Here is a 27399-nt window from a genome sequence, read left to right on the forward strand (position 1 = left end):
GGAAAACATAGGCAAAACACTCTCCAACATAAATCACAGCAAGATCCTCTATGACCCACCTCCCAGAGTAATGGAGATAAAAACAAAAATAAACAAATGGGACCTAATTAAACTTAAGAGCTTATGCGCAATGAAGGAAACTATAAGCAAGGTGAAAACACAGCCCTCAGATTGGGAGAAAATAATAGCATCTGAAACAACTGACAAAGAATTAATCTCTACAAGATACAAGCAGCTCATGCAGTTCAACACCAGAAAAACAAACAACCCAATCAAAAACTGGGAAAAAGACCTAAACAAACATTTCTCCAAAGAAGACATACAGATGTCTAGCAAACACATAAAAAGATGTGTTTTCATCTTTTCGTGTGAAATGCAAATCAAAACCACAATGAGATATCATCTCACGCCAGCCAGAATGGCCATCATCAAAAAGTCTACAAACAATAAATGCTGGAGACGGTGCAGAGAAAAGGGAACTCTCTTATACTATCAGTGGGAATGCAAACAGGTACAGCCACTATGGAGAACAGTGTAGAGATTCCTTTAAAAACTGGGAATAGAACTGCCATACAACCCAGCAATCCCACTGCTGGGCATACACACCAAGGAAACCAGAATTAAAAGAGACACACATACCCCAATGTTCACTGCAGCACTGTTTACAATAACTAGGACATGGAAGCAAGCTAGATGTCCATTGGAAGATGAATGGATAAGGAAGTTGTGGTACATATACACAATGGAATATTACTCAGCTATAAAAAGGAACACATTTGAGTCAGTTCTAATGAGGTGGATGAAACTGGAACCTATTATACAAAGTGAAGTAAGTCAGAAAGAGAAACACCAATACTGTGTATTAATGCATATATGTGGAATTTTAAAAGATAGTAACAATAATCCTATATGCAAAGCAGCAAAAGAGACACAGATGCAAAGAACAGACTTTTGGACTCTGTGGAAGAAGGCAAGGGTGGGGTGATTTGAGAGAATAGCCCTGAAACAATATATTACCATATGTAAAATAGATGACCACTGCAAGTTTGATGCATGAAGCAGGGCACTCAAAGCTGGTGCTCTGAGACAACCCAGAGGTGGGGTGGGGAGGAAGGTGGGAGAGGGGTTCAGGATGGGGGGACACGTGCACCCGTGGCTGACTCATGTCAATGTATTAGAAAAACCATCACAATATTGTAAAGTAATTATTCTCCAATTATTCTCGCACAGTCGTATCCAACTCTGTGCAACCCTATGGACTGTAGCCCACCAGGCTCCTCTATCCAAGGGATTCTTCAGGCAAGAATACTGGAGTGGGTTGCCATGCCCTCCCCCAGGGGATCTTCCTGACCCAGGGATCGAACCATGTCTGTTACATCTCCTGCATTGACAGGTAGGTTCTTTACCCTAGCGCCACATGGAAAGCCCCAATGTATGGGGAAAACTATCACAATATTGTAAAGCAATTATTCTCCAATTAAACTAATTTAAAAAATCAACATTAAAAAAAGGAAGATCTCATCTGGTCTCATCACTTCATGGCAAATAGAAGGGGAAAAAAGTAGAAGCAGTGACAGATTTTATTTTGGGGGCCTTGAAAATCACTGTGGACGGTGACTGCAGCCATGAAATTAAAAGGTGCTTGCTCCTTAGAAGGAAAGCTATGACAAACCTAGGCAGTGTATTAAAAAGCACAGATGACTTTGCCAACAAAAGTCCACATAATCAAAGCTATGGTTTCTCCAGTAGTCATGTACAGATGTGAGAGTTGGACCATAAAGAAAGCTGAGCACCAAAGAATTGATGCTTTCAAATTGTGGTGCTGGAGAAGACTTTCAAGAGTCCCCCGGCCTGCAAGGATGGATCAAACCAGTTAATCCTAAAGGAAACCAACCCTGAATATTCACTGGAAGGACAGATGCTGGAGCTGAAACTTCAACACTTTGGCCACCTGATGCAAAGAGCCGATTCATTGAAAAAGACCCTGATGCTGGGAAAGGTTGAAGGCAAAAAGAGAAGGGGGCAACAGAGGATGAGATGGTTAGACAGTATCACCAACTCAATGGACATGAATTTGAGCAAACTCCGGGAGTTAACACAGGACAGAGGAGCCTGGCATGCTGCAGTCCATGGGGTCACAAAGAGTCATGCACGATTTAGTGACTGAACAACAACAAGAAGACTATTAAAATTGTAATGACCTTGGCTAATAGATTCGGAGTCAATAGATTCAGGCCAAATCTTGGCTCCACCCCTCACCCTTAGTCCTCCCTTTGTGACTTCATGCAAGTCACTTAACCTGTAGTTAAATCTTGGTTTCCTAATCCACATAGTGAGACAATAGCTCATGGAAGTATGAAGACTGCATGAAACAGTATATATGAGAGGCTTACCTAATGCCTGGCATACAGCAGTGCTCAGAAGTATCAACAGTACAAGTAATAGAGTAATCTGCCTCAGAAGTAAAGGGAACAAAATTTAAAGCTCATTATCTAGGAAATAATTGCCCCACTGTGAAGTACTTTTCTAGACTACAAGGGATCTAAGAAATTTTAGCTAGGCTCTTAGGCAGAGGCCAATACTAAAAACATTCGACATCTCAAAAGACTTTACAGAGGCAGTGGATAGTTACTTGTGTGATGTGATTTATGAAATACAAGGACATTCTGATTAAAAAAAATTTTTTTTGTCTACCACAACTTTCAAATATCCATAGAAAGAGAGCACATTCATCCTATCAAAGACTTAGATGTTACTTTGAATAAATTACCAGATCTCTTACTGAGAGGATGCAGAAGAGGGTGAATGAAAGGGAAACAAGAGGTTCTAAGGAGGAGGAAGAGAATCCAATGAAAGGAAAGGCAGGGAAAGCAAAGAACCCATGTGCTCTGCTCCTTAAAGACCCACGTTTGATAAAAGCAGCAGTCTCCCTCCTGCCTGCCTGCGCTCTCTGAGCCCTGTGGAAAGGACACAGACGAGCAGAGCAGCAGTGGGAGGAAGCAGCACTTGACACCCTCTATCGCAGCAGTTGTTCATCAACTAGAGCGAGGCCAGATGTGCCGAGAGCCGACCTTGGGTGCAAAAAGTGAAAGGCAAGGGGGCTCTCACTGCCTCCAGGCTTGAGAGCATATGGGGGGCACCACCATCCATGAACACAGGACTGGGTCACACACTTGTGAGCAGGAAGTCCAATATGACAGGGATGGCTAGAGACTGTTGGCTGAAAATCTCAAAGTAGCTGTCTCAAAAACAACAACTCCTCCTTATAAGGCTTTAGTTTTGCAAGGTAGAAAGTTCTGGAGAACAGCTGTGCGAAAATGTAAATGTACATGACACGACTGAATTCTACCTTAAGAACAGTTAAGGTGACACATTTTATGTTATGCATATTTTACCACAATTTTTAAACAATCTTAACACCTTCTCCATCTGAGAGTTTAAGAGGAAAACAGGTTGGAAACTCAAACCCTTTGGTGGGATGAAAAAACAAGTTGTTCAGCAACAAACCCTCACGTAGCATTTAGAAAGGTAAGTAAAAACAAATCACTAGCATTTTGAGGACATTACTTTTCAGACTCGAGCTGTTCTTTCTTCTGCTTCACATCTTCTTCTGTTATTCCTCCCAAGTGTTTATAGTTGCTCTCGGCAATTTCAAGGAGGTGTCTCAATTCTACGATTTTCTTATAAGCTCTCACTGAAAGACAGAGTTGAATAGCAACCTAGTTTAGATGGGTAACAGCCCATGTGCTCACAGGAGGCTGGCCCTGAAGCATATTCTTCCTCTAGAGCCGTGTCTACAAGGTGAGGGGAAGTGAAGGGAGGGAGGGTGGTGTCTACATAGAAGGATAAACACCAGTAGCAAAGTACTAGGGTGAACAAACAGTGAAATACCTAAATGGGTGATTATTTTCCTGATGCTGGAGGATGTATCATTGTTACGGCTATTATTAATACCATGAACAGGGAAGGAGGGAGGCTGGCCAGCAGCATTTTAGGACTACCGATCAGGCACGATCTAATTATGTCAGATAATTAGAAAAACTTAAATATGCTTGATGCATTTAAGATAAACCAGAACTAATCCAATTCCCAAATTTTGTCAAAAGATGATACTGAGAAGGAAGTTTGCTGATAGCTGCTTTGAGCTATTCTCCAACTATTAAAACTAGGATCTTTCTATCCTTTGTGGTACTAGTTCTCAACCTGGGTTGATTTTCTCCTCCAAGGAGTATGTGGCAATATCTGGAGACCTTTTAACTTGCTGACCCTTAGAGGATGAAGGGAAACAGAATATTGGCATGTAGAGGCTCAGGATGCTACTAAACATCTTAAAATACACATGAGAAACCCCTCAACAAATAAGGATCTGGCCCAAAATGTCCATAGTACAGAAGTTGAGAAATTCTGCCATACAACCAGTTAACAAATCACTTCCTCTGATTTATCTCTCAGTTGGTTAGAGCTGCAGGTTCCAAACGGCACACATCAGAATCAACTTGGGCACTTTTTAAAATGCATATGTTTGAGCCCCATATCAGTCCTACAAATTCAGGTCTTCATACCCTGTACGAGCTCCTCAGACAATGCAGATGCACAGACAGGTCTGGGATCCACCATAACCACCAGCAAGCAAATAGAGGGGATTTTTTTTTTTTTAATGTTATATAAGATTGAAAGAATTGTGACTGTTTATCTAATCTTTAATATTTGAAGGCTATGTTTTGAAAAAGCTGTTCTATGGGATTTTAAGAGCTAGGACTAATCAGGATTAGCTCCAGAAAGAGAGATTTTAACAAAGGTGAAACGAAATAAAAGCAGTAAGAGTTATCATGCATTTGTGGAGTGCCGATGATGGGCAGGACACTGCACTAAGTGCCTTGTACATTTTAATCCTCACAAGAACCCTGTCAGAAGGTAGAAATGGGCCATCTGGGCAACAGTGAGTGTCTTCACTGAAAGTAACTGGATGCTGGATGACATGACAGGAGTGTTGAGCCAGGAGCCAAACCTCAAATGGTTCCAGGGTTCTATAATGCCATGACCCTAAACCTAACTCACTAAAGAGTGCTCTGAACTGAAACTCAGTTCCAAGAATTCTGGGATGACAAGAAATCCAACCAGTCCCCTACAGGTGCTCTTGCAAAACCTAATGTTCCAAGAAGAGACTGGCTAGTCCTTTGGATTTTGTTCTGGAATAAAATTAAATAAGGATAAGAAAACAGCACATACAAACCCTCACTAGCTGCAAACACCACGATTGGGCGCCAGCCCAATTTGATGTTTACATCAAACACACCACAGTAAGGACCTGTTCTGGTTTCATTCATGGTCTTTCCCAAAGCATCTTTCAAAAATTCTGTGATTCACTGACAATGATACTTTACAAATATCTCCTGCTCAAATCATTTCAGAAGACACTGAAATTCTACAAATCACTTGTTCATTTTCGGCAATACTAGTAAGTCCTTGCTAATTCTCAGTACAATCAACAAAAAGAAATCTAAGCACAAACAAAATAAAAAATAGATAAAGTGGATTTCATCAAAATGAAAAGCATGTGCACTGCAAAGGACATCATCAAGAAAAAAGACAACCCACAGAACAGGAGAAATTATCTGGAAATCATGTGTGTGACACGGGACTTAAATCTGGAAGTTCTCTTACAACTCAATAATAAAAAGATAAATAACTCAGTTGAAAAATAGTCAAGGGATTTGAGTAGATATTTCTTCAAAGAAGATAATGCAAGTGATCAATGGGCACATGAAAAGATACTGAACATCCCACTAATCATTAGGGAAATGCCAAGCAAATCTACCAAATGAAATACCACTACACACTCTAATCAACTATTAATATAATCAATTAGACAACAACAAGTACTGGTAAGATGTGGAGAAACTGGAACCCTCACATGTGGTTGGTGGGAATGTAAAATGGTGCAGCCACTTTGGAAAACAGTTTGAAGTTCTTCAATGTGCCAGACATACTTTTACCAGATGATGCAACAATCCCAACTCCTAGGTGTATCCAAGGAAATGAAAATACATGTCCAAACAAAAACGTGTATACGAATGTTCACAGCAGCATTATTCTTAATAACCAAAATATGGAAAAAACCTCAAATGACCAGCAACGGATAAATGGATATATAAAGTGTATTTAGCAGTAAAAAAGAATAAATATGAAGTAATGATCCACATTACAAAGTACATGAAGCTTGAAAATGTGCTAAGTGACAGAAGCTAGTCACCAAAGACCACAGATGGTATCATCCCATTCATATGAAATGCCCAGAATAGGCAAACCTATAGAGACAGAGAGTAGATTAGCAGTTGCCTAATTTGGGGGATGGTTTGGGGGTAAGGAAAAGAAGGTACGGGTAATGGGTGTGAGCTTTCTTTTGGGGGTGATAGAAATACTACAAATTTTATTGTAATAATGGTTGCACAAATCTGAATACACTAAAACCATTATTAAATTATACACTTTAAATAGGTAGATTAGATTAAATGGTATGTGAATTACATTTCAATAAAGCTATTTAAAATAAAGCTGTCAGGAAATTCTGAAGAGATCATTGACTGAGCCCTGCTATGAGGCGATCCAGGTGGGCTGCTTGTTGGGAGCCCCTGGCATCAGCATCTTCACGCTGCATTCACCAGGAAAGAGGTTTCTACCATCTCCCGGAGAATGAGGTTCTATCTAACAGTGTTCTGGGAGTTCTTTAAAAAAAATTTCTTTTATTTAGACATGAATTAGAAATTTTTCTCAGAGAACAGAGTTTTGGTACAACGAGTTCTTGTCAGAATAACTGAAAGTACTTTCCAGAGATCAGGAAGAAAGGAACTGGGCTTCCCTGGTGGCTCAGTGGTGAAGAATCAGCCTGTCAATGCAGGGCACACAGGTTCAATCCCTGGTCCAGGAGGACCCCACATGTCGAGGGACAACCAAGCCCACGCACCGCAACTTCTGGGCCTGCGCTCTAGAGCCCGGGAGCCGCAACTGCTGAGCCCACGATCTGCTACTACTGAAGCCCAGACGCTCTAGGGCCTGCGCTCCACAACGAGAGAAGCCCCTGCTCACTGCAACTAGGGAAAAGCCCAAACAGCAACAAAGACTCAGCACAGCCAGATAAATGAATAAATTTAAAAAAAAAAAAAAAAGAGGAAGGGAACTGACATTTACTAAGCTTCTACCATGAGCTAGGCACATCCCATTCATTAGTGCACTCTGTGAGGGTGATGTTATGTTAATATTCTCATTTTTATAGATGAGGAAACCAAGGTTCAGAGTAACACAGCTAGAAAGAGGTGAAGCCCTGATGTCTGAATCCACTGCCCAAGCACTGCTCACTTTACTACACCTGCCTCTGCTTTGGTTAGCCTCCATTCAAACAGATCCTTCTTATCTTTCTCATTATGAAAGAGTGCCATTGAAACAGTTCTTCTCATCCACTCATATGAGCCAAGGTTCTCTGACAGACACCATGAGAAGTGAAATTAGGGTTATGTGGCATGAAAATATCACTTTCCTCATGGAGGGACTGAGATCATGTCTTATATTCTTTGTATGTTCAACAACCCCTAGTACAAAAATTTGTACTACTTCTCCCCAAAATACCAAAGTATTTTACTTTGTAGATGGTAATTACCTTTAGAATAATTCCCCAAGTTTGTGGTAAAAACTGGCTATGGTATTTTTTTTAAAGGGAAAATCATGAAAGAGTTGGCACACTTACCTCTGGCATCTGTTTTATCTGACTCACTGAGACCTAAATCATCTCTGGCATCAGTGCTTCCCTCAACACCATGTCTTATAAAAAACCTAATATCATTTTCATTAATTTCATTCTCATCATCTGTATCATATTTCTGTAGTCCTTCTAATAGCTTTACTGCTGCTAAATGGGCAAACCTGTAGAAAAGAATTAGTAATTAACAGGATCCATAATCTTTTTCAAATTTAAATCACAGTTTGTACTTAATTTAGGGAATTACACTCTATATCATCTCACCAGCTCACCCACCACTAAAGAAGCAAAACTGTATCTGAAATTCGGTGACAATGTGACACATATCCAGCTATGCAGGAAACTCAAATAGTTAGTGGAAACGAAGGACAAGCAGTCATACTAAAGGCTGATTCCATATTTTTGGGAGAGGCCAATTTATATGGCATGTGGAATCTTAGTTCCCCAACCAGGGATTAAACCCAGGCCCTCAGCAGTGAGAGTACAGAGTCCTAACCACTGGGCTGCTAGGGAATTCCCAGATTTCATAATTTTTAGTGGCAAAAATCCAACCGAAAGAAGTGATCTACTATCAAAAGAATATTTGGTGTGCCCCAGACAGAGCTGCTCAACTGGCAGAAAACCCAGAACAACCCTACTTGATCTACCTCTGTTTACTACCGTTTCCTTGACGGCCTAAGTTAGGTTGTAGAATTAGTTCTGATTCCAGTTTTAGGGAAAACTACAGCTCTAGCCCCCTTAATCTTCATCCTTCCTCAACCCTCAAACACTCAGCATGGCTTTGAAATTTAATGGAAAAATAATGATATTTCTATCCACATTTCCTATTTTCTTTGATCTTCTCCACACCTCTATGAAGCTAGTAATATACTCTTGGTTTTCAGGTTGTTGCTGTGACTGTATGTAACCTGCATATTTTTTCCCAAAGTTTTGCTAATGAAAATGTTTAATTGCTTTCTCTTAGGAGATGAAGAATTACTCACTAAACACAAAAACCTCAAATCCCTATTTTTTTCCTCACATACTTACATAACCACATGCACACATATATCCTAACCTTTCACCAGGTATTGCAAATCATTAATGATATAGTAATAAACACAGGAAGTTGTAAGGTTAAAAAAATTCATTATATCTATTACTAGACTGTAACTTAACAGCTAGCACTTACTGAGTACTTGCTTTACAACAGATTCAAGGGTACTTCTATAACACCACACTCACACTTAGCATTTTAGTGGATGAGTGACAAAAAAATGTGGGCCAGACATTATAATCACTCGTGACACTGATATAGACAAACAGATCCATGGCTAAAATATAGGGTACAGAAATAAGCCCATGTATACATGGACACCTAACTGGGACAAAGACACAAAGGCAATTTAGGAAAAAAGACAGCTTTTTCAACAAATGCTGCTAGAACAATTAGATACCCATATGCAAAATAAAAAGAACTTAGATGCATACCTCATACCATATACAAAAATTAACTCAACATGGATCACAGACATCAGTGTAAAACCTAAAACAATGTCTAAAAGAAAACAAAAGGGGGATCAGGGTGGGGAACACATGTAAATCCATGGCTGATTCGTGTCAATGTATGGCAAAAACCACTACAATACTGTAAAGTAATTAGCCTCCAACTAATAAAAATAAATGAAAAAAAAAATTTTTCATGGCTGCAGTCACCATCTGCAGTGGATTTGGAGCCCAAGGAAAAATAAATAAATAAATAAACTACATCAAGCTGCTACTTAAAAAAAAAAAAGAGGAAGAAATCAAAGATTTCTTAGATATGATACCAAAAGAGTAACCCCTAAAAGAGCAAATTGATAAAAAAAAAAATATTTTGCTCTTGGGACCTCCCTGGTGGTCAGTGGCTAAGACTCCACACTCCCAATGCAGGGGCCCAGGTTCCATCCCTGGTCAGAGAACTAGATCCCACATGTTGCAACCAAGAGTCCACATGCCACAACCAGAGATTCTGCATGCCTGCAACTAAAAGATCCCATATACTGCAACTATTTTTTTTTTAAATCTTACATGCTACAACAAAGGCTGAAGATCCTGCAAGCTACGACTAAGACCCAGCACACTCAAATAAATTAGCAAATATTTTTTTAAATTATTTTTGCTCATTATTAAGAGGATGAAAAAACAAACCACAACTGAGAGAAAATCTTCACAAAACAAACATCTGAGAAAGAATTAGTATCCAGAATATAGAAAGAGCTCTTAAAACTCAACAATTAAAAAAAAAAAAAAACTACCCAAGTTTTAATACTAGACAAAGATCTGAACGGTCACTTTGCCAAAGGAAAACAAACAAATGACAAATATGAATATGAAAAGATGCATCAAATGATTTTTCATTTGGAAAAAACAAATTAAAAGCCACAATAAGATACCAGTACACACCTACTGGAATTACGAAAATCAAAACATCTGGCAATATAAAATGCTGGCATGACAAGGAGTAACAGAAACTCTCATCCATTGCTTGTGAGATGCAAATTGGTGTGGTCACTTTGGAAGGCATTGTGACAGTTGCTTAAAAAGATAAACACACCCTTAGCACCTGACTTCCTTGGTGGCTCACACGGTAAAGAGTCTCGCTTACAACGCGGGAGACCTGGGCTCAATCCCTGGGTCAGGAAGATCCTCTGGAGAAGGAAGTGGCAGCCCACTCCAGTACTCTTGCCTGGAAAATTCCGTGGACGGAGGAGCCTGGTAGGCTACAGTCCATGGGGTCGCAAAGAGTCAGACACGACTGAGCGACTTCACTTTCACTTTAGCATCTGACTCAGGAGTCCTACTCCTAAGTATTACCCAAGTGAATTGAATACTTGCGTTCACACAAAAATCTGTATGTAAATATATATAGCAGCTGTATTCATAATCACCAAAAAGTAGATACAAATAAAACATCCTTCAACAGGTTACGGGATAATCAAACTCTGGAATACTATGGAATTCCACAGCCAATGGAATACTACACTGCAACAAGAAAGAGATGAACCACTACACATGAACGAACTTCAAAATAACTATGCTCAGTGAAAAAAGCCACATACCTAAGAGTATGAGTATATATTGTAAGTTTCCATTTATATAAAATTCTAGCAGATGCAAACTCATCTCTAGTGACAGAAAGCAAACTCATGTTTGCTTGGGGATGCAGCAGTGGAAAGCAGTGGAAGGGAGAGAGATTACAAAGGTGCACAAGATTTTGAGGGATAAAGGAAAAGTTCACTATCTTGATTGTGATTATGACTTCACAGGGTAGACACATGTATCAGAGTTCATCAGTCTGTGCTGCACAAATCTGTGTGCTTTACTGATAAATCTATTTTTAAAAATAAAGACAAAAGTTAGCCTGAGTTGGTAATGATGCTAGTATGTAGTAAAACAAAACCATATTCCAAGGCTTCAAAAAGATCCTACAGACAAAAATTTTATGGAACATGACCTCACAAACAAAAACTGCATGGCAACTTAATGAATAATTAGGCCCTTGCATCCTGTCAAGCCTCATGTGCAGCTTTAGTCCACACTCCTATTTTAGACTCAAGTTGTTCTGAGTCACATGCATTCCTTGAACACACAAGGCGTTATCTTTCAACTCTTTCTCCTTCAAGTGGCAGCATAAATGTTGCTTTCACCAAGAAAAAAATTTTCCCAGACTTCTATATAAATTCTGACACCCTGCAGTTTCCTTCATAACTCTTACCACCATCTGTATTAACATTTCTCCCCCACAAGTTTCACACAGAAATATTTGGGCACTTTTTCTTCTATGTCCTTTACTGTACTTTATATAGGACTCCACTGGTGGATCAGATGGTAAAGAATCTGTCCACAATGCAGGAGACCCACATTCAACCCCTGGGTCGGGAAGATCCTATATATAACGTGTACTGATAATGTAATTATAATAAATAAAGGTTACATTTGCACATTTATCTCTCCACAAGACCATAAGGTTGTTGAGAGCAAGGACTAAGTTTTTTCATCTTAGTAATTCTAATGCTAACCACAGCACTTGGAACATGGTTAAGCTGAATGAAAAACAATCAAATGAACAAATGGATGAACTAAAGTATTCCTTGAGGACCTGATCTGAAATGAGCTCCAAGTGAGCAATAATGGGTGTTACACTTAATTCAAATACAAATATTAAAATCTGTTTCAAAATCCATTCGACTCCTTTTGATTATTCCTTTCTATTACACAGCATTTCTCAACAGGTACCAGCATTTGGGCAGGACAATTCTTTGTTGTACACCACTATTCTGAGCACTGTAGAATGTCTGGCATCCTTGGACTGACCTCATGAAACATCAGTGATGGTCTCCATCATTGTGACAACACCCCTCCGCACACATTTCCAAATTCACCACTCCACAAAGAAAGGGGACGATACTATCTCCTAGCTGAAAATTACTGCTTTAGAGAGAAGAGCTGATATGTTGTCAAACATCAATTCAGCTTGAAAATTATCATGTCATCAGCATTTGACTGAGTCCTATAATTTCAGAAATCTTCAGAGATAGAATTCTGAGTATAAGAGAATACATGCAAAATTTTAAAAACAAAGAAGCAAAACAGGTAGAGATACCTCTTAGCCACATCACTGGGTCTCTCCCTAGCTTTGTTGGTAATGTTACTGTCTGCTCCCATTTTAATCAGCCATTGCAAACACTCTATATGGCCTTGCCCAGCGGCTGTAAAAAAACAAACAAAACAAAATGCACACACACGAAAGTTATTGTTATCAGTAAACAATTTTCTAAAATTCTGGACAGTACCACTAGACAGTACTTTTGTAAATACTAATCCTTACAATAATCAACAAAAGTAGGTTGGCCAGATGTTATTTTCTCTATGTCACTTATTCATTCATTAGACACATATTTAATCAAATGTTTGCTATGCTCAGCCCTTATGTAGAAACTTTACATACAGATACAAAAAAGCTGAAGCTCAAAGAGGATATTTATTTAACATCACACAGCCAATAAGTAATGGATTTGAAACCATAATCTATGCTTTGTGCTAACCCTTATCCAGTGCTCATCGACTGTACTCACAGCTTCTGACCAATCCTGTATCAGGCCAAATGTGAGTATAATCTATGTGAATGTGCAAGATTGAAAAATCTTTTGTCATCTTCTATAAATAGTTTATTCCTCTGACCTTCACAACTCAGAATTTACAGTCTCCTCGATGATTACATAAACTGTTCATCATCTCTCCTTAAAACACATGCACTCAATAGTAATTTTCACCTCCAAACTCAGCTTATATGTTTTCACACCTGGTGCCCATCACCCAATTACATGCTCATCTAACTTCTCCCCTCCTCCTCAGTCCATCTCAAGACTCAGGGAAACTGTAGAGGGGGTGGGGGAGTTCAATAATCTAAAAAGATTTGCGTTTAGATTCACTAAACAACAGACTGGAGGACAGGACAGAACTTAGAAAGTGGCTGGCATGCAGAAATATAATAAAAATAATAATACAGAGTTGATGAATAAATGATGAAGAAAATGAATGAAATCTTAGCTCTGCTCTTACTAGTTGTGCAACCTCAGTCCAGAAACCTGAGGGGGGCGGTATAAATTGGAAATTTGGGATTAACAGATAGACTACTATATATAAAACAAATAAATAACAAGGACCTACTGTATGGCATAGGGAACTATATGCAATAACTTGTAATAATCTACAATGGAAAAGAATCTGAAAAATATGTACATATATGTAAATATAACTTAATCACTCTGTTATATATCTGAAACATTGTAAATCAACTAAACTTCAATTTTTTTTAATGAACATTAAAAAAAAGAAAAAAACCCTGATCCCTCTGGACCTCAATTTCCTTACCTTTTGCAGAGTTGATGTCATATTTATAATAATACACTACTGCTTCATAAAACTACAATAAGGATTAAATATGATGACAGTTTTACACCCTGTTTAGTGTTTACTAACATATTATATCTATATTCCCATGACACTTCCTCTGTAATTTAACCCGAAGAAACTTCTGTTCCTCACCATCTACTCCTGAATTCCTATTCCATGTATTTTAACAGCCAAATACTTTTTGCCACTGATTATACCCTGACTTATACAAATCTCTAGGTGCTCACAGTATAAGCATGTAGCTCCTTGGCAATAAGGTCTAAATCTCATACTGTCTTCATGGTGCAGGCACGTGGTTGGTCTGAATACATACACGTGTGCTCAGCTGCTCAGCTGTGTCTGACTCTCTGCGACCCTACAGGGGATTCCACAACTGTTTATCTTTTAAGTGAATGAATGGATGGAGACGACCACTTTGCAGAACTCTTCCTTGTTGTCTTAGCTTTCCAACTGTTTAACCCTTTAGGTCAATCATGTGTGATTCTGCATATATATTTGAATTATGTGCTGTGTGCGTGCTCTTTCACTTAGTCATGTCTGATTCTTTGTCACCCCATGGACTGTAGCCCGCCAGGCCCCTCTGTCCATGGGATTCTCCAGGCAAGAATACTGGAGTGGGTTGCCATTTCCTTCTGCAGGGGATCTTCCCGATCAAGGGATCGAACTCACGTCTCCAGCATCTCCTGCACTGGCCAGTGGATTCTTATACGACTGAGCCACCTGGGAAGCCCTGCTGAATCTATACATGCCTCTCTAAGATGAGTCAAAGAAGAGGAACATACAAAAGTATGACTCTGATGCTTTAAAAGTCAATCTACCTCCAATACTGGCAACAGTGAGGAAAGGACACAAAGCCAGACCCAGTGACATAGCAATGCCCTCACCACAGCACTGCAGGCCAGCATACAAAGGCCTGGAAGACTCTTGTCCTCTCCTTCTCTGCTTGACTCATCACCAAAACTCAGTGCTGGCTCCTGAAGAGACTGGGGTTTCTCTCAGCAAATCTAAAACCAGCTAACAAAGAATACTGCAGGGGACTTCCCTGATGGTCCAGTGGCTAAGGCTCCACACTCCCAATGCAGAGGGCCTAGGGTTCAATCCCTGCTGAGAGAACCAGGTCCCACATGCTGCAACCAAGGATTTCTCGTGCTACAACTAAAGATCCCACGCATAGCAACTAAGACCTGGCACAGCCAAAAAAATAAACAAACATGTATTAAAAAAAAAAAAAAAACACTACGGGATTTCCCAGACCTCAAGATGCCCATCTTTGCTACAATGCTAAAATAATGACACCCCACACACACATTAGCAATAGAAACCGGTTATGTATATAGGATATGATATGGAACTTTGCTCCAGGGTACCACATTTTAAAAAATACTCTATGAACATTTTGAATCTCCCCCCATTCACAAACCTCATGGTAAAGAGTTTTACACCTAAACATTCAGCGGAGATAGGTGGAATGAAATTCTCCAAGTCTAGGGTAGAACATTTACTGAAGTGAGGACCTTTCTATGTGAGGAGAAACTCCTTTCATGTTCCTCTTCCTCCTGCTCCACAGACTGACTCTGTCTGATAAAACATGGTGCTTAGATTCTATACTTGAGACCAACATGACTTAAATGAACTTTAATGATTAAGCTAACAACAGAACCAACAAAAACACGATCTGCGACTGGGACTCCCAGAAGTAATGTATGAAATAAAGTCCAATTCAAACACAAGACTATATTAACAAGCCTACTTTTTACACTAAGACTTTTAACAGAATTATATGCCATTGATTATGAAGAAACTTATGACATATCACAAATCAAACAGAATGGAAAGTCACATGCAGTAGGTTAAAAATTTGTTTTTTTATTTTATAAATAAAAGTAAGATTGTCAAGAATAAATCCTACAGTATATATTCCCAACACTAAGCTGACAATTTAACAGTCTGATTTAAAAACAAACATAAAAAGATTAAGATTCTCATAGAGGGAAGGAGAGCACAAACAAAAATGGCAGATATTTTGAAAATGTGTTCAAATCTAATGTTCACTGATATTTCTATGGCAGTAAAAACATTTTTGCAGGGCACAAGAAAGAAGAAAATTCTACTCAACCTTTTAAAAAATATATATATTTATTTGTTTATTTGGCTGCATCAAGTCTTAGTTGCCACACATGGGATCTTAAATTGTGTCATGTAGGATCCTTTGTCGTGGGGCGTGGGCCCAGTGCACCGAGGCATGTGGGATCTTAGTTCCCTAAACAGAGATCGAAGCCACATCCCCTGTACTGCAAGGCGGATTTTTTAACAAATGGACCACCAGAGAAGTCCCCTGCTCAATCTTTTTTTCTAGAGGGATGGTTTCTATTTCAATAAACTAATCAGTCATTTTTAGTCCAAAGAAAATGACAGTCCTCAGAAACTTCTCTGGTAGTGAATTTCACTTAACTAACATGACAGTGTCACAATAGAACTTGTGAATTACTCTCAAATGTAATAATGCATAAATGCCCAACATAAAAGGAATTATCACACTTGAGTTGAAAATTAAGCACCCTGTATACCATATAAGGTAGACTGATACCTCTCAGCATATCAGGAAAAATTTTACATTTTCATGTGCTTCTAATGAATAATTATTTTAACAGTAAGTAACTCAACAGCAATTGTGTTAAAACTGAAGCAGGAATCATAACTTACCTTTATGCATAAGAGTTGATCCATTATTATCACGCTCATTAATATTAATTACCCCATCTTCTATTAATTTCTTAAGCATTTCCAAATCACCCTTAAAGGCAGCCACATGACCTGGAAATGCTAATGCTATGAATAAAAAAATTCAGTATTTCAGTAAACACAGGAATTCATTCTTTTTCCCTACCTTAATCAGTCACACATTTCAGGTTTCAATATTATGAGAATGTTATTTTAGAATTAGTTCAGTTGATGCAATGACAAGTAATAAGATTATTGCATGCCTTTCCATCACTCAGGATTTGAAAAGGACTATACTGTACCAGAACTATTCCTGTCACCTTCCCTGTTTCTCTCAGGCCACCACAAAATACAAGGAGATGGTCATTTTCAACCCTTTGCATAAAGATATACTTGGTCTCAAGTTGTACGTTTGCACAGACCACTCCCTCTGTTTACAAGGAAGTGATGAAAGCATCTGGAAACTGGAAGCAGATGAAGTATATAGGTGTGTGCGTACATACACAGGTGTGAATGCACCTGACCTGGAGCCCAGCACAGAGCAAATGCTTAATAACATGTTGCTAATGATAACAGTTACACCTTACTGAACATCAAGCATGGCAGTAAGCGCTTAAAAGGACTGCCTCATTTTGCCCTCTAACAACCCTGCAACAGCTATTCTCAATTTTATATATGGAAAGAAAACAACCTAGAATACTCAAAAGGAGTATTTTTAAAAGAACAAAGTTGAAGATATAGTAGCTGACTGCCAGTCTTACTACAAAGCTAGTAATCAAAGCTGTGTAGTATTGGCAAATAAACAGAATATCAATAAGACAGAATGCTTAAACAAAATATGGGACATCCCTACAATGGAATACTACTAAGCAATAAAAAGTAATGAACTACTAATACACATAATACAAATGAATCTCAAAAGAGTTCCATTAGAAAAACCCAAACTAATCTATAGTGACAGAAAACAAATCAGTGGTTGTGTAGGTCAGGGTGAAAGAAGAAATGAGAGGGCATGAAAAAATATTTGAGGTAATGAAAGTGCTTTGCATCTTGATTGTGATGGTGGTTTCATGATATATATTAAAACTCAAACTGCATACTTTAAATATAGTTTATTGTACATAAATCATATTTTAATAAAGTTGCCTTTTTTAAAATAAAGGACATCATTTGTGAAAAAAGTCATAGTGTGAGAGAAAATATATCGGATAAAATTAATAAAAGATAGGTATCAGAACTATATAAAAGAACTCAAGTAGTTTAGAAAAGGACAAAGAACAATTCTACAGGCAATTCATAGAAAAGTAAACTAAAACAGCCAGTAACTTTATGAAACAATGTTCAACCTTATTAGTAATCAAAAAATGCAAATTACAACACAAGTTAAACCTCTTCATACCCAACTAAGTGGCAAAAATGTTTTAAGTCTGACAACACTGAATATTGTTCATCTAAATTCTCACCAAACATTGCTGATGAGAGTGTAAATTACTATGACCACTTTGATGAAGAATGCAGCATTTATACCTATTTATACTGAAGATGGGCATATCCCACCAAACAAAACCTAAAGTAGAATTTCCCAAGTGCTTGCCAAGGCAGAACTCTCAGCCCTCAATCTTCAGAGCAGACAGGCAGTACACCTCAAGAAGTCTCATCCACTGGTCCCAGTGTGCCACACCAGTGTCATTTTCAGTATAGGCTACGTGTGAAAAAGGTAGTGAGGCACTTCTCTAAAGAATATCTTGTACATGCACACAAGGACACTTTTAAGAATATTCATCACCACATGGATTGTAACACTGAAAACTGTAAACAATCTAAATATCAAACTGGAGAATGGAATAATAATGTTTTTATTAAATGTCATACTACACAAAAAATTTAAAAGAATAAACTAGAATACATCTATCTGTCTAATAAGCCTCAAAAATCATAACATTTCACAAAAAAAAGTCAGAGAAGAATACATACTGTTTTATGCCATTTTTATCAAGTTTTAAAAGAAGTTTCAGGGACTTCCCTGGTGGTGGTGAAGAATCCACGTGCCAATTCCAGGGACATGGGTTCATCCCTGGTCCAGGAAGATCCCACATGATGTGGAGTAAGCCCATGCATCACAACTCCTGAGCCTGCCTGCTGCAACCACGCAAGCCCAGGCACCTAGAGCCCAGTGCCCTGCAACAAAAGAAGCCCTGCACTGCAGTGAAGACTGGCCCCAGCTCGTCACAATCAGAAAAGGCCTGCACACAGCAATAAAGATCGAGAGCGGCCAAAAATAAATTAATCAATCTTTAAAAAAAAAAGAAATTTCAAAGACTCCTAGTTGTCCACTGAAACCTCCTTCCTTTCATAGCAACAAGAGTTGTAGCAGAGCTGAGGATCCTCAGCTGGTTACTGAATTCTCCAGGCTTCCCCACGGCCGAGTGTGGCCATGTGACTGACTAACCTCTTGCCAAGAGGATGTTAGCAAAAGTGATGACTGCAAACTAGACTTTGAAAATCCTAGTTTATACTTTGTTCTCTCCCCTCCTCCTGCTGGATTAGCAACACCTAGACAGAGAGCTGGTTAGGATGACAACAGGTCTCTGAATGACTACACAGAACAAGATTCACTCTCCAACTGAAGCTATCCCATAAAAGAAATAAACTTCTGTATCATTTAAACTGTTGAATTTTAGGATTTCTCATTAGTTACAACAGTTAAGTTCCCTACTCTAAATATTCACAAAATGATACTGCATATTTTTGTGAGTACATATATACTAAACATAAAACCACAGAATGGAATTATAAATCTAAAATAATGGTTACCTCTGAGGATGGAGAAAAGGGAATGAATGGTATTGAGAGAAACAGGAAACTTCAAGTATATCTAACCTAATATTTTATTTTTCAATCTAGTGGTATAAAGAATGTTCATTATGTTACATTAATCTCTATATATATCTGCTTAAAATATTTCATACAAAGAAGAGAATCTGGATGAACTGTGTGGAGAATGATATGCAACATATTTTAATATAACATTTGCCTTGTAACTCTTTTCCTTTTCTTCTCTATTCTGCTTTTTAAATGCTATAACACTTCAGATTTATTACTTACTTTCTTGATCTGTTGGATCATTTCCTTCATACTCAGCCCCCCAGATAAACTGTAAAATGTTCTGCTTAAAGAACCTCTGGGCCAGGTCCAATACATTTTCTCCATTATCATTGAAGGCTTTCAAACCTTGGGAGGCACTGCTCATTCTACTGAGTAGGAATTTAAAACAGTGAAGGTGGCCTTCCATGGCTGCTAAGTGAACTAGAGGTGAGAGGGAAAATAACAATTTAATTTTAGATTGACAATAAAATAACTTGAAAAAGAAATAACACATTAATTCTAGTTCTCCTAGGGAGATGACTCTCCTACTCTAAATAACGGGGCTTCTCAGGTGGTACAGTGACAAAGAATCCACCTACCACCTTCCCTGGGTCGGGAAGATCCCCCAGAGAGGGGAATGGCAACCCACCCACTACAGTATTCTTGCCTCGAAAATTTCATGGACAGAGGAGCCTGGTGGGCTACAGTCCATGGGGTTGCAAAGAGTCAGACACCTGAGCATGCACACACACACACACACTCTATAGAACAGAGATGTACTCTGGATGCAAGAATAACAGACCATTTTTTCAGCATACATATCCTTAGCTAGCCTCCAAGTCAGGCCACAGCAGTAGGCTAAATAGTTGAATAGTTACACTTACTGTGAACTAGAAAAGCTAAGTGAGGGTCACCAAAGCGCAGATCTCAAAAAATTTTCATGGAAAGTAAAATCCAAATTGTGCAGCTTATATGAAAAAAAAAAACCAAAAAAAACGCTTTCTATTTATTATCAGTCATGTCCGACTCTTTGCAACCCCATGGACTGCAGCACACCAGGCCTCCCTGTCCATCACCACCAACTCCCAGAGTTTACTCAAACTCATGTCCATTTGAGTCTGTGATGCCATCCAACCATCTCATCCTCTGTCGTCCCCTTCTCCCACCACCAGGGAAGCCCTCTATGTAATATAGGTGATAGGTGAGTTATCTCAATATTTTGGAAAAAAGTGGAAGAAATAAACCAAAATAGTCATTATGCAAATAGGGGTGATGTTATTTTTATCACTATGCATTTTGTCACTTTTCTATAAACATTATTTTTACTATAAACAAGAAAACTGGATCAAATCTACAGTCTATTCACACAAATTTATCTCACCCATTCCTTCTCTTAAATTCTTGAAAATAATAGGAAAAGACATTTCTTAAAGCCGTAATGACAAGAAAAACAGACAAGAATACCTTGAACAGACAAGAAATATGAAGGGGGCAGGGGGTGCTTCCCTGGTGGTCCAGTGGTTAAGAACCTGCCTTGCAATGCAGGGGATACAAGTTTTGATTCCTGGTCTGGAAAGATCCCACTTGCCTCCAGGCAACCAAGCCCACCCACCCTACATCCCAAGCTCTACAACAGTAAGAAGCCCATGCACTGCAATGAAGACTCAGCATAACTAAAATAAACTAACACTAAATAAATTTAAAAAAATTTTTTTAATGTTAAGGAATCCCTGAAAGAAAATAAAATGAATTAGACTGAGGGAGAGCCATAACCCAAAATCTGCAGAAAACAGGAGTAGTTCTGGAGTACTACAAGCTTAGAGGCAATAATTACAAAGAACAGGAAAGCCTTTACACCTCTTGAGAAGTGACCATTGGGAAACAGTCCAATTCATGTATAAATCTTGGCTCTGGAGAAATAGGGCAGTGCCCAAGTTACCAGCAAAACTCAGGAGAATCCGAGTCCGAAAGACACTTCGTTGGCACGTGCCACTGTACACTTTCTCAGCTGAACCTCCCATTGAAAAACTCCCCATGAAAGTTCAGATTCTTCTAACTACTTCCTCATTGTATACACTGAAATGTATTATAGGAAATTCTAACTTTACAGGTCAAAAACTGAACTCCTTACCCTTTTTTACATACATACACAACTCTCCCCATCTCAGTTACTAGAAATGCTCTCCCTTCTGAGAAGGTCAGGCCAAAACCCTGAGTCCTATTTCTGTCAGTCCCCACATCTAATCAATCAGCAAATCTTATTGGCTCTATCTTTAAAAGATACACAAAGCCCAATCACTTCTCACTATCTTTGCCGCCTCTACTCTGGCTAAGAAATTGTAGACTAAATTATAGCATCAAGCTCCTAAGTGCTCATGCCCATACCCTCATTACAATCTAGTACTATGAACATAATAAGCAAAAATGATGCTCTTAAACAGATCACCTTTATGTACAAAATCCTCCAATGGCTCCTGTTACCTCTTGACCTCATCATCCATTACTAACCTCCTTACTTCTGTTTGAACCACACTGACTTGGCGTTACTACTCACTATTACACAAATACACCCAGGCACGATGCTGCCTCAAGAGCTTTACACTTGCTGAAGTTCTTCCTAAAATGTTTCTCCTCCAGGATATCAAGACCTGTTCTCTCAACTTCAAGTCTTCACTCAACTGTCAACTCTTCATGAAGGTTTCTCTCACCACCCTATTTCAACTTCATCCCCTGTAACATTCTACTTCCCTTTGCAATTTAACCTAAACACATATCCTTATTTAATATACGTTTTGTTCATTAAGTTCAGTTCAGTTGCTCAGTCGTACCCGACTCTTTGTGACCCCATGAACCACAGCACGCCAGGCCTCCGTGTTCATCACCAACTCCTGGTGTCCACCCAAGCCCATGTCCATTGAGTCGGTGATGCCATCTAACCATCTTATCCTCTGTCATCCCCTTCTCCTCCTGCCCTCAATCTTTCCCAGCATCAGGGTCTTTTCAAAAGAGTCAGCTCTTCGCATCAGGTGGCCAAAGTATTGGAGTTTCAGCTTCAGCATCAGTCCTTCCAATGAACACCCAGGACTGATCTCCTTTAGGATGGACTGGTTGGATCTCCTTGCAGTCCAAGGGACTCTCAAGAGTCTTCTCCAACACCACAGTTCAAAAGTATCAACTCTTCTGCACTCAGCTCTTTATAGTCCAACTCTCACAGCCATACATGACCATTGGGAAAACCATAGCCTTGACCAGACGGGCCTTTGTTGACAAAGTAATGTCTCTGCTTTCTAATATGCTGTCTACGTTGGTCATAACTTTCCTTCCAAGGAGTAAGCGCCTTTTAATTTCATGGCTACAATCACCATCTGCAGTGATTCTGGAGCCCAGAAAAATAAAATCAGCCACTGTTTCCACTGTTTCCCCATCTATTTGCCATGAAATGATGGGACCAGATGCCATGATCTTAGTTTTCTGAATGTTGAGCTTTAAGCCAACTTTTTCACTCTCCTCTTTCACTTTCATCAGGAGGCTCTTTAGTTCTTCACTTTCTGCCAAAAGGGTGGTGTCATCTGCATATCTGAGGTTATTGATATTTCTCCCGGCAATCTTGATTCCAGCTTATGCTTCATCTAGCCCAGTACTCTGCATATAAAGTTAAATAAGCAGAGTGACAATATACAGCCTTGACGTACTCCTTTCCCGATTTGGAAACAGTCTGTTGTTCCACGTCCAGTTCTAACTGTTGCTTCCTGACCTGCATACAGGTTTCTCAAGAGGCAGGTCAGGTGGTCTGGTACTCCCATCTCTTTCAGAATTTTCCAGTTTGTTGTGATCCACACAGTCAAAGGCTTTGGCATAGTCAATAAAGCAGAAAAGATGTTTTTCTGGAACTCTCTTGCTTTTTCCATGATCAAGCGGATGTTGGCAATTTGATCTCTGATTCCTCTGCCTTTTCTAAAACCAGCTTGAACATCTGAAGTTCACGGTTCACGTATTGCTGAAGCCTGGCTTGGAGAATTTTATACATCACTTTACTAGCATGTGAGATGAATGCAATCGTGCGGTAGTTTGAGCATTCTTTGGCATTGCCTTTCTTCATTCATTTTTATTATTATTTTTATTATTAGGGTCTGTCTCCCCCCTCACCACCACACAAAGGCAAAGACTTTCGTCTGTTTTATTTGCAGTGATATCCCCAGCACCTAGGGAATGACACACAGATACTTTAAAAATAAATTTTGAATTAATAATTTTTCAGAGAGAGATCTGAATATAAGCAGTATAATCCTGAGGCCACATTCTTAACCTCTACATTATACTATTAAAAATATACTATAAATGGTTATAAAATAACTATACATTTTTTAGAATGTATAGTTTTAAAGAAATAAAAGTTGAATGTTTTTTCAACGAGCAGGCAACAATAGACTAACAAAGTGATCAGGCAAATTCAATAAAGTACTAAATAAAAATGAAACCACCCCTTACCCTGCATTACAGAAAAGTCGGTTATAGGCGGGCTGGAGATTTAAATGTAAAAATGAAATAATAAAATAATAAAATTCCTAGAAGATAATATAAGAGTGTCCTCGGGAATTCCCTGATGATCCAATCGTTAGGACTCCACGTTTTCACTGCAGAGTCCAGACTTAATCCCTGGTCAGGGAACTAAGATACCTCAAGCCACACGGTGTGGCCAAGGGGGGGAAATTTATACACACACACACATAAAAGAGTGTCTTCAAGATCACATAGTAGGAAAAGACGTTTTAGTAAGAGTCATAAAACACTAACCATAAAGGAAGAGGTTAAAGTTAAGTCGCTCAGTCGTGTCCGACTCTTTGCGACCCCGTGGACTGTAGCCCACCAGGCTCCTCCGTCCATGGGATTCTCCAGGCAAGAATACTGGAGTGGGTTGCCATTTCCTTCTCCAGGGGATCTTCCTGACCCAGGGATCGAACCCAGGTCTCCCGCGTTGCAGGCAGACGCTTTAACCTCTGAGCCACCAGGGAAGCCCAAGGAAGAGCTTATTAAACATTAAAATTAAAACTTCTATTCATCAAAAGATATCTTAAAAGAATGAAAAGGCAAGACATAGACAAGATAGTTAAATAGAAAAGATAGTTGCAACACCTGTGACTAAGAGCTTGTATCTTGCATATATAAAGACCCCTACAATTCAATTAGAAAAAAGATGGACAGTTTAATTAAAAAAAAAAAAAAAAAAACAGAAGTTTCACACTGGTATTTCACAGAAGAAAACAACTAAACAGCCATTAAACATATGAAAAGATGTTCTACACCCCTAGTTATCAAAGAAAATACAAATTAAAACCACAACGAGATATTACTATATACTCAAAACAATGACTAAAACTAAAAAAAAACTGACCGTATCAAGTGTTAATGAGAAGGCAGAGTAACTGAAAGCCTTATACACTGCTCATGGGTGTATAAATTCATAACAAACGCTCTGGAAAATCGAAAGAAACCACACACAAAAGGACATCAGTGCATTATTTTATTCCATGGAATTCAGAAAGAAAAATACTGACTTTTATGTTGAAAGTCAAGGTAGTGATTAACTTTGGAAATTGGTAGTAACTAGAAAGAGGATATGAAGAAGACTATCCTGTTTCTTGAAACACTTCACAGAAAAGTGTTCACTTATGAAAATTTTCTGAGCTGTGCATTTGAATTGAGTGTTTCTCTATATGCATGTTATACTTCAAAAAAAAAAAAGTAAAAGACTGAGAGTAAAATAGCTAGTTTCAGATACACAAAAATTGAGAGTTCAAGCCAACAGACCTTTCTTTACTAAATGAACAGTAAAGGATGTCCTTCAGAAGGAAGCAATGTGATTTCAGACACTAAGTAGTGTCACAGGATGGAAGATGAGGGCAGGGAGGTAGGTCAGAGCCAAATTATGAAGGCCCAGCCTGCCAAACTAAGGAATCAGAGATTTGCAGGGATCTAGGGAGTTTTTTTAAACAGGAGAATGATTTGATTATAGTCATCATTTTGTCTGGACTTCCCCTTCACTTGTTTGCCAACTAAGATTCCTTTAAGATATAGGTCAACTATCATTTTCAGTAACCCATCTCACTGTGGTCTAACTCTCTTCTGAACTTACAGCACCTCTCAGAAGAAGACAGGGTGTTACAGGTCTCAACTGGCTACCTGAGTGCAGGCGAAACAACTGCAATGAGCGAATTAGTTCAAACACACTAGCGTCCAATATTTGTACTATTTCTTTTTTTTTTTAAGTAGTCTGTGGGGCAGAGACATCTGTGGAGCAGTGTCCACTATTTGTACTATTTTTTTTTTTAAGTAATCTGTGGGGTGGAAACATAATTTAAAAAACACTAACACTAGACAGTACATGAGAAAAGCAACTAGTGGGAAGAGTAAATGGAAGCTTTTTATTTTTCCACTTTTTCTTTTGCTGCTAACATGTTGTTCAAGGAAAAAAAAAATCATATGATGGGTACATAACATAGAAATAAGATTAAAAACGTTCATGTCAAGGGACTTCCCTGGTGGTCCAGTGGCTAAGAGTCTGTACACTCCCATTGCAGGAGGCAAGAGTTTGATCCCAGATTGGGGACAATCCCCATGCCTCAACAAAGACCAAGCACAGCCAAATAAATAAATACACTTTTTTTTTAATGTTCATGTCAAATATATTTTACTACTTCAGTTTTGTTAGGAACTATCAGAATGATGACAGTTTAAATTTCTTAAACATGATTCAAACATTTGAAAAGTTTTTATTAATAAAAAGTCAAAATGTTTGCTTTTGCAAATACCTGGAAGGTTTCCGTTGTAGTCCACGTCTTCTACACTACATCCCCATTTCACGAGAAGTTGCAAACAGCCAAGCCGCCCATGAAAAGCTGCATAATGCACAGGTTTCCACTCTCTCTTATCAGTCACGCTGGGATCCTACAGATAACATTCACAAGGACTCAGTTTCTTTCCATCTTGCAGCAGAAACACTAAGTCTAGCAGTTTAATTCTACAAATGAGAACCAGAAGATGTTCTTAAAACTGTAAGGCAAACACTAAATGTAACATATATTTACTGCAACCACTGATTTGAACATATAACCTAAAATACTAATGAAATTTTTAAATCTTTTTAAAAAAGAATATAACTTGCCACATAGAAACTGCTTCTAAAAAGGTACTTAACTAGTCATTTTACAGGTCACAAGTTCCTGACCAACAAAATGAAAGATAGATTCAAATGATCAAATTGTATCTTGGGAACGTAATCCAAGAGTTAATGAAAAATATTTAATTCTTATGAGAAGTTTTTTTTATAACCACTGGGTAATTTTAAAAATAAATATTACGATAAATGAAATTTTTGGAGATATAAACTGCTTTGTAAATTAGTTCATGAAATAAGAGTTACAAAAGAAACACACAGGTAAACACATACCAATTCAGAAAGGTTGCAATTGCTGGTTAAGATGTGTTTGGAAGCCTCAGTATCTTCCTGGTATAACCTTTGAACTCATATGAAGTACATACAGGCTCTGAAATATTTTGTACCACTGGGCCGGTTTTTTTGTTGCTAAAGATTTAATTAAATTATTGCTCCCATGTTTAAAGATGGGAAAGTTAAAGAGAGAGATCAAATTACGTCCTCAGAGTCTTATGAAGGATATAAAAAGTCAGGAAGAGATAACCAGACTCCCAAATGTTAGTCCATCTACATGATTATACATTTTCACATATTAACAGGAACACCTCACCACTCCACTTCGGAGCATTATTTGTAAAGTGAAAGAATGTCCATGTGTTGCAGCAAGGTGTAAAGGAGTGCACCCACGATCATCTTGAGCGGCCAGGTTGGCTCCATTGATTATAAGAGCCTGAAGGCAGAGAAATAATAAGGAATGTATGTGAACACAGACGCTAAATCATGCAGATACAGATTATTTAAAGGCAAGCAATTTATTAATCTATAGCTAAGCTATTATGTAAGTTTTTTTCATGTGTGCTACACGCAAAGTCTAAGAATTTCTTAGCCAGTCCTAAGAAAAAGCTTGAAATCCTTTTTAACATTACCTAGGAGACACTCATAACTGGTTTCACATTTTGAGTATGTACAT

At 38.5% G+C, this 27399-nt stretch overlaps 1 protein-coding gene across 6 annotated transcripts in view; it reads right to left on the reverse strand.

Moving 5' to 3' along the window:
- Positions 1-27399, reverse strand: part of ANKRD42 (ankyrin repeat domain 42) — a 63070-nt gene that overhangs the window by 17157 nt on the left and 18514 nt on the right. For 2 of the 6 annotated variants that reach the window (XM_043451027.1, XM_043451026.1), the window contains exons 4-5: positions 27040-27159; positions 26086-26221 (exon numbers count right to left, since the gene is read on the reverse strand). In XM_043451027.1, coding sequence (XP_043306962.1) covers positions 26086-26221; positions 27040-27159 — 256 coding nt within the window. Of the gene's footprint in view, positions 1-3567; positions 3695-7741; positions 7918-12377; positions 12484-16393; positions 16520-19516; positions 19718-26085; positions 26222-27039; positions 27160-27399 lie in introns of all 6 variants that reach the window. The other 4 variants (XM_043451022.1, XM_043451023.1, XM_043451024.1 and 1 more) reach the window with 4 other exon arrangements.

This window comes from Cervus canadensis, chromosome 29 (genome assembly GCF_019320065.1).
Source record: "Cervus canadensis isolate Bull #8, Minnesota chromosome 29, ASM1932006v1, whole genome shotgun sequence".
In the NCBI taxonomy this organism is placed as follows: domain Eukaryota; kingdom Metazoa; phylum Chordata; class Mammalia; order Artiodactyla; family Cervidae; genus Cervus; species Cervus canadensis.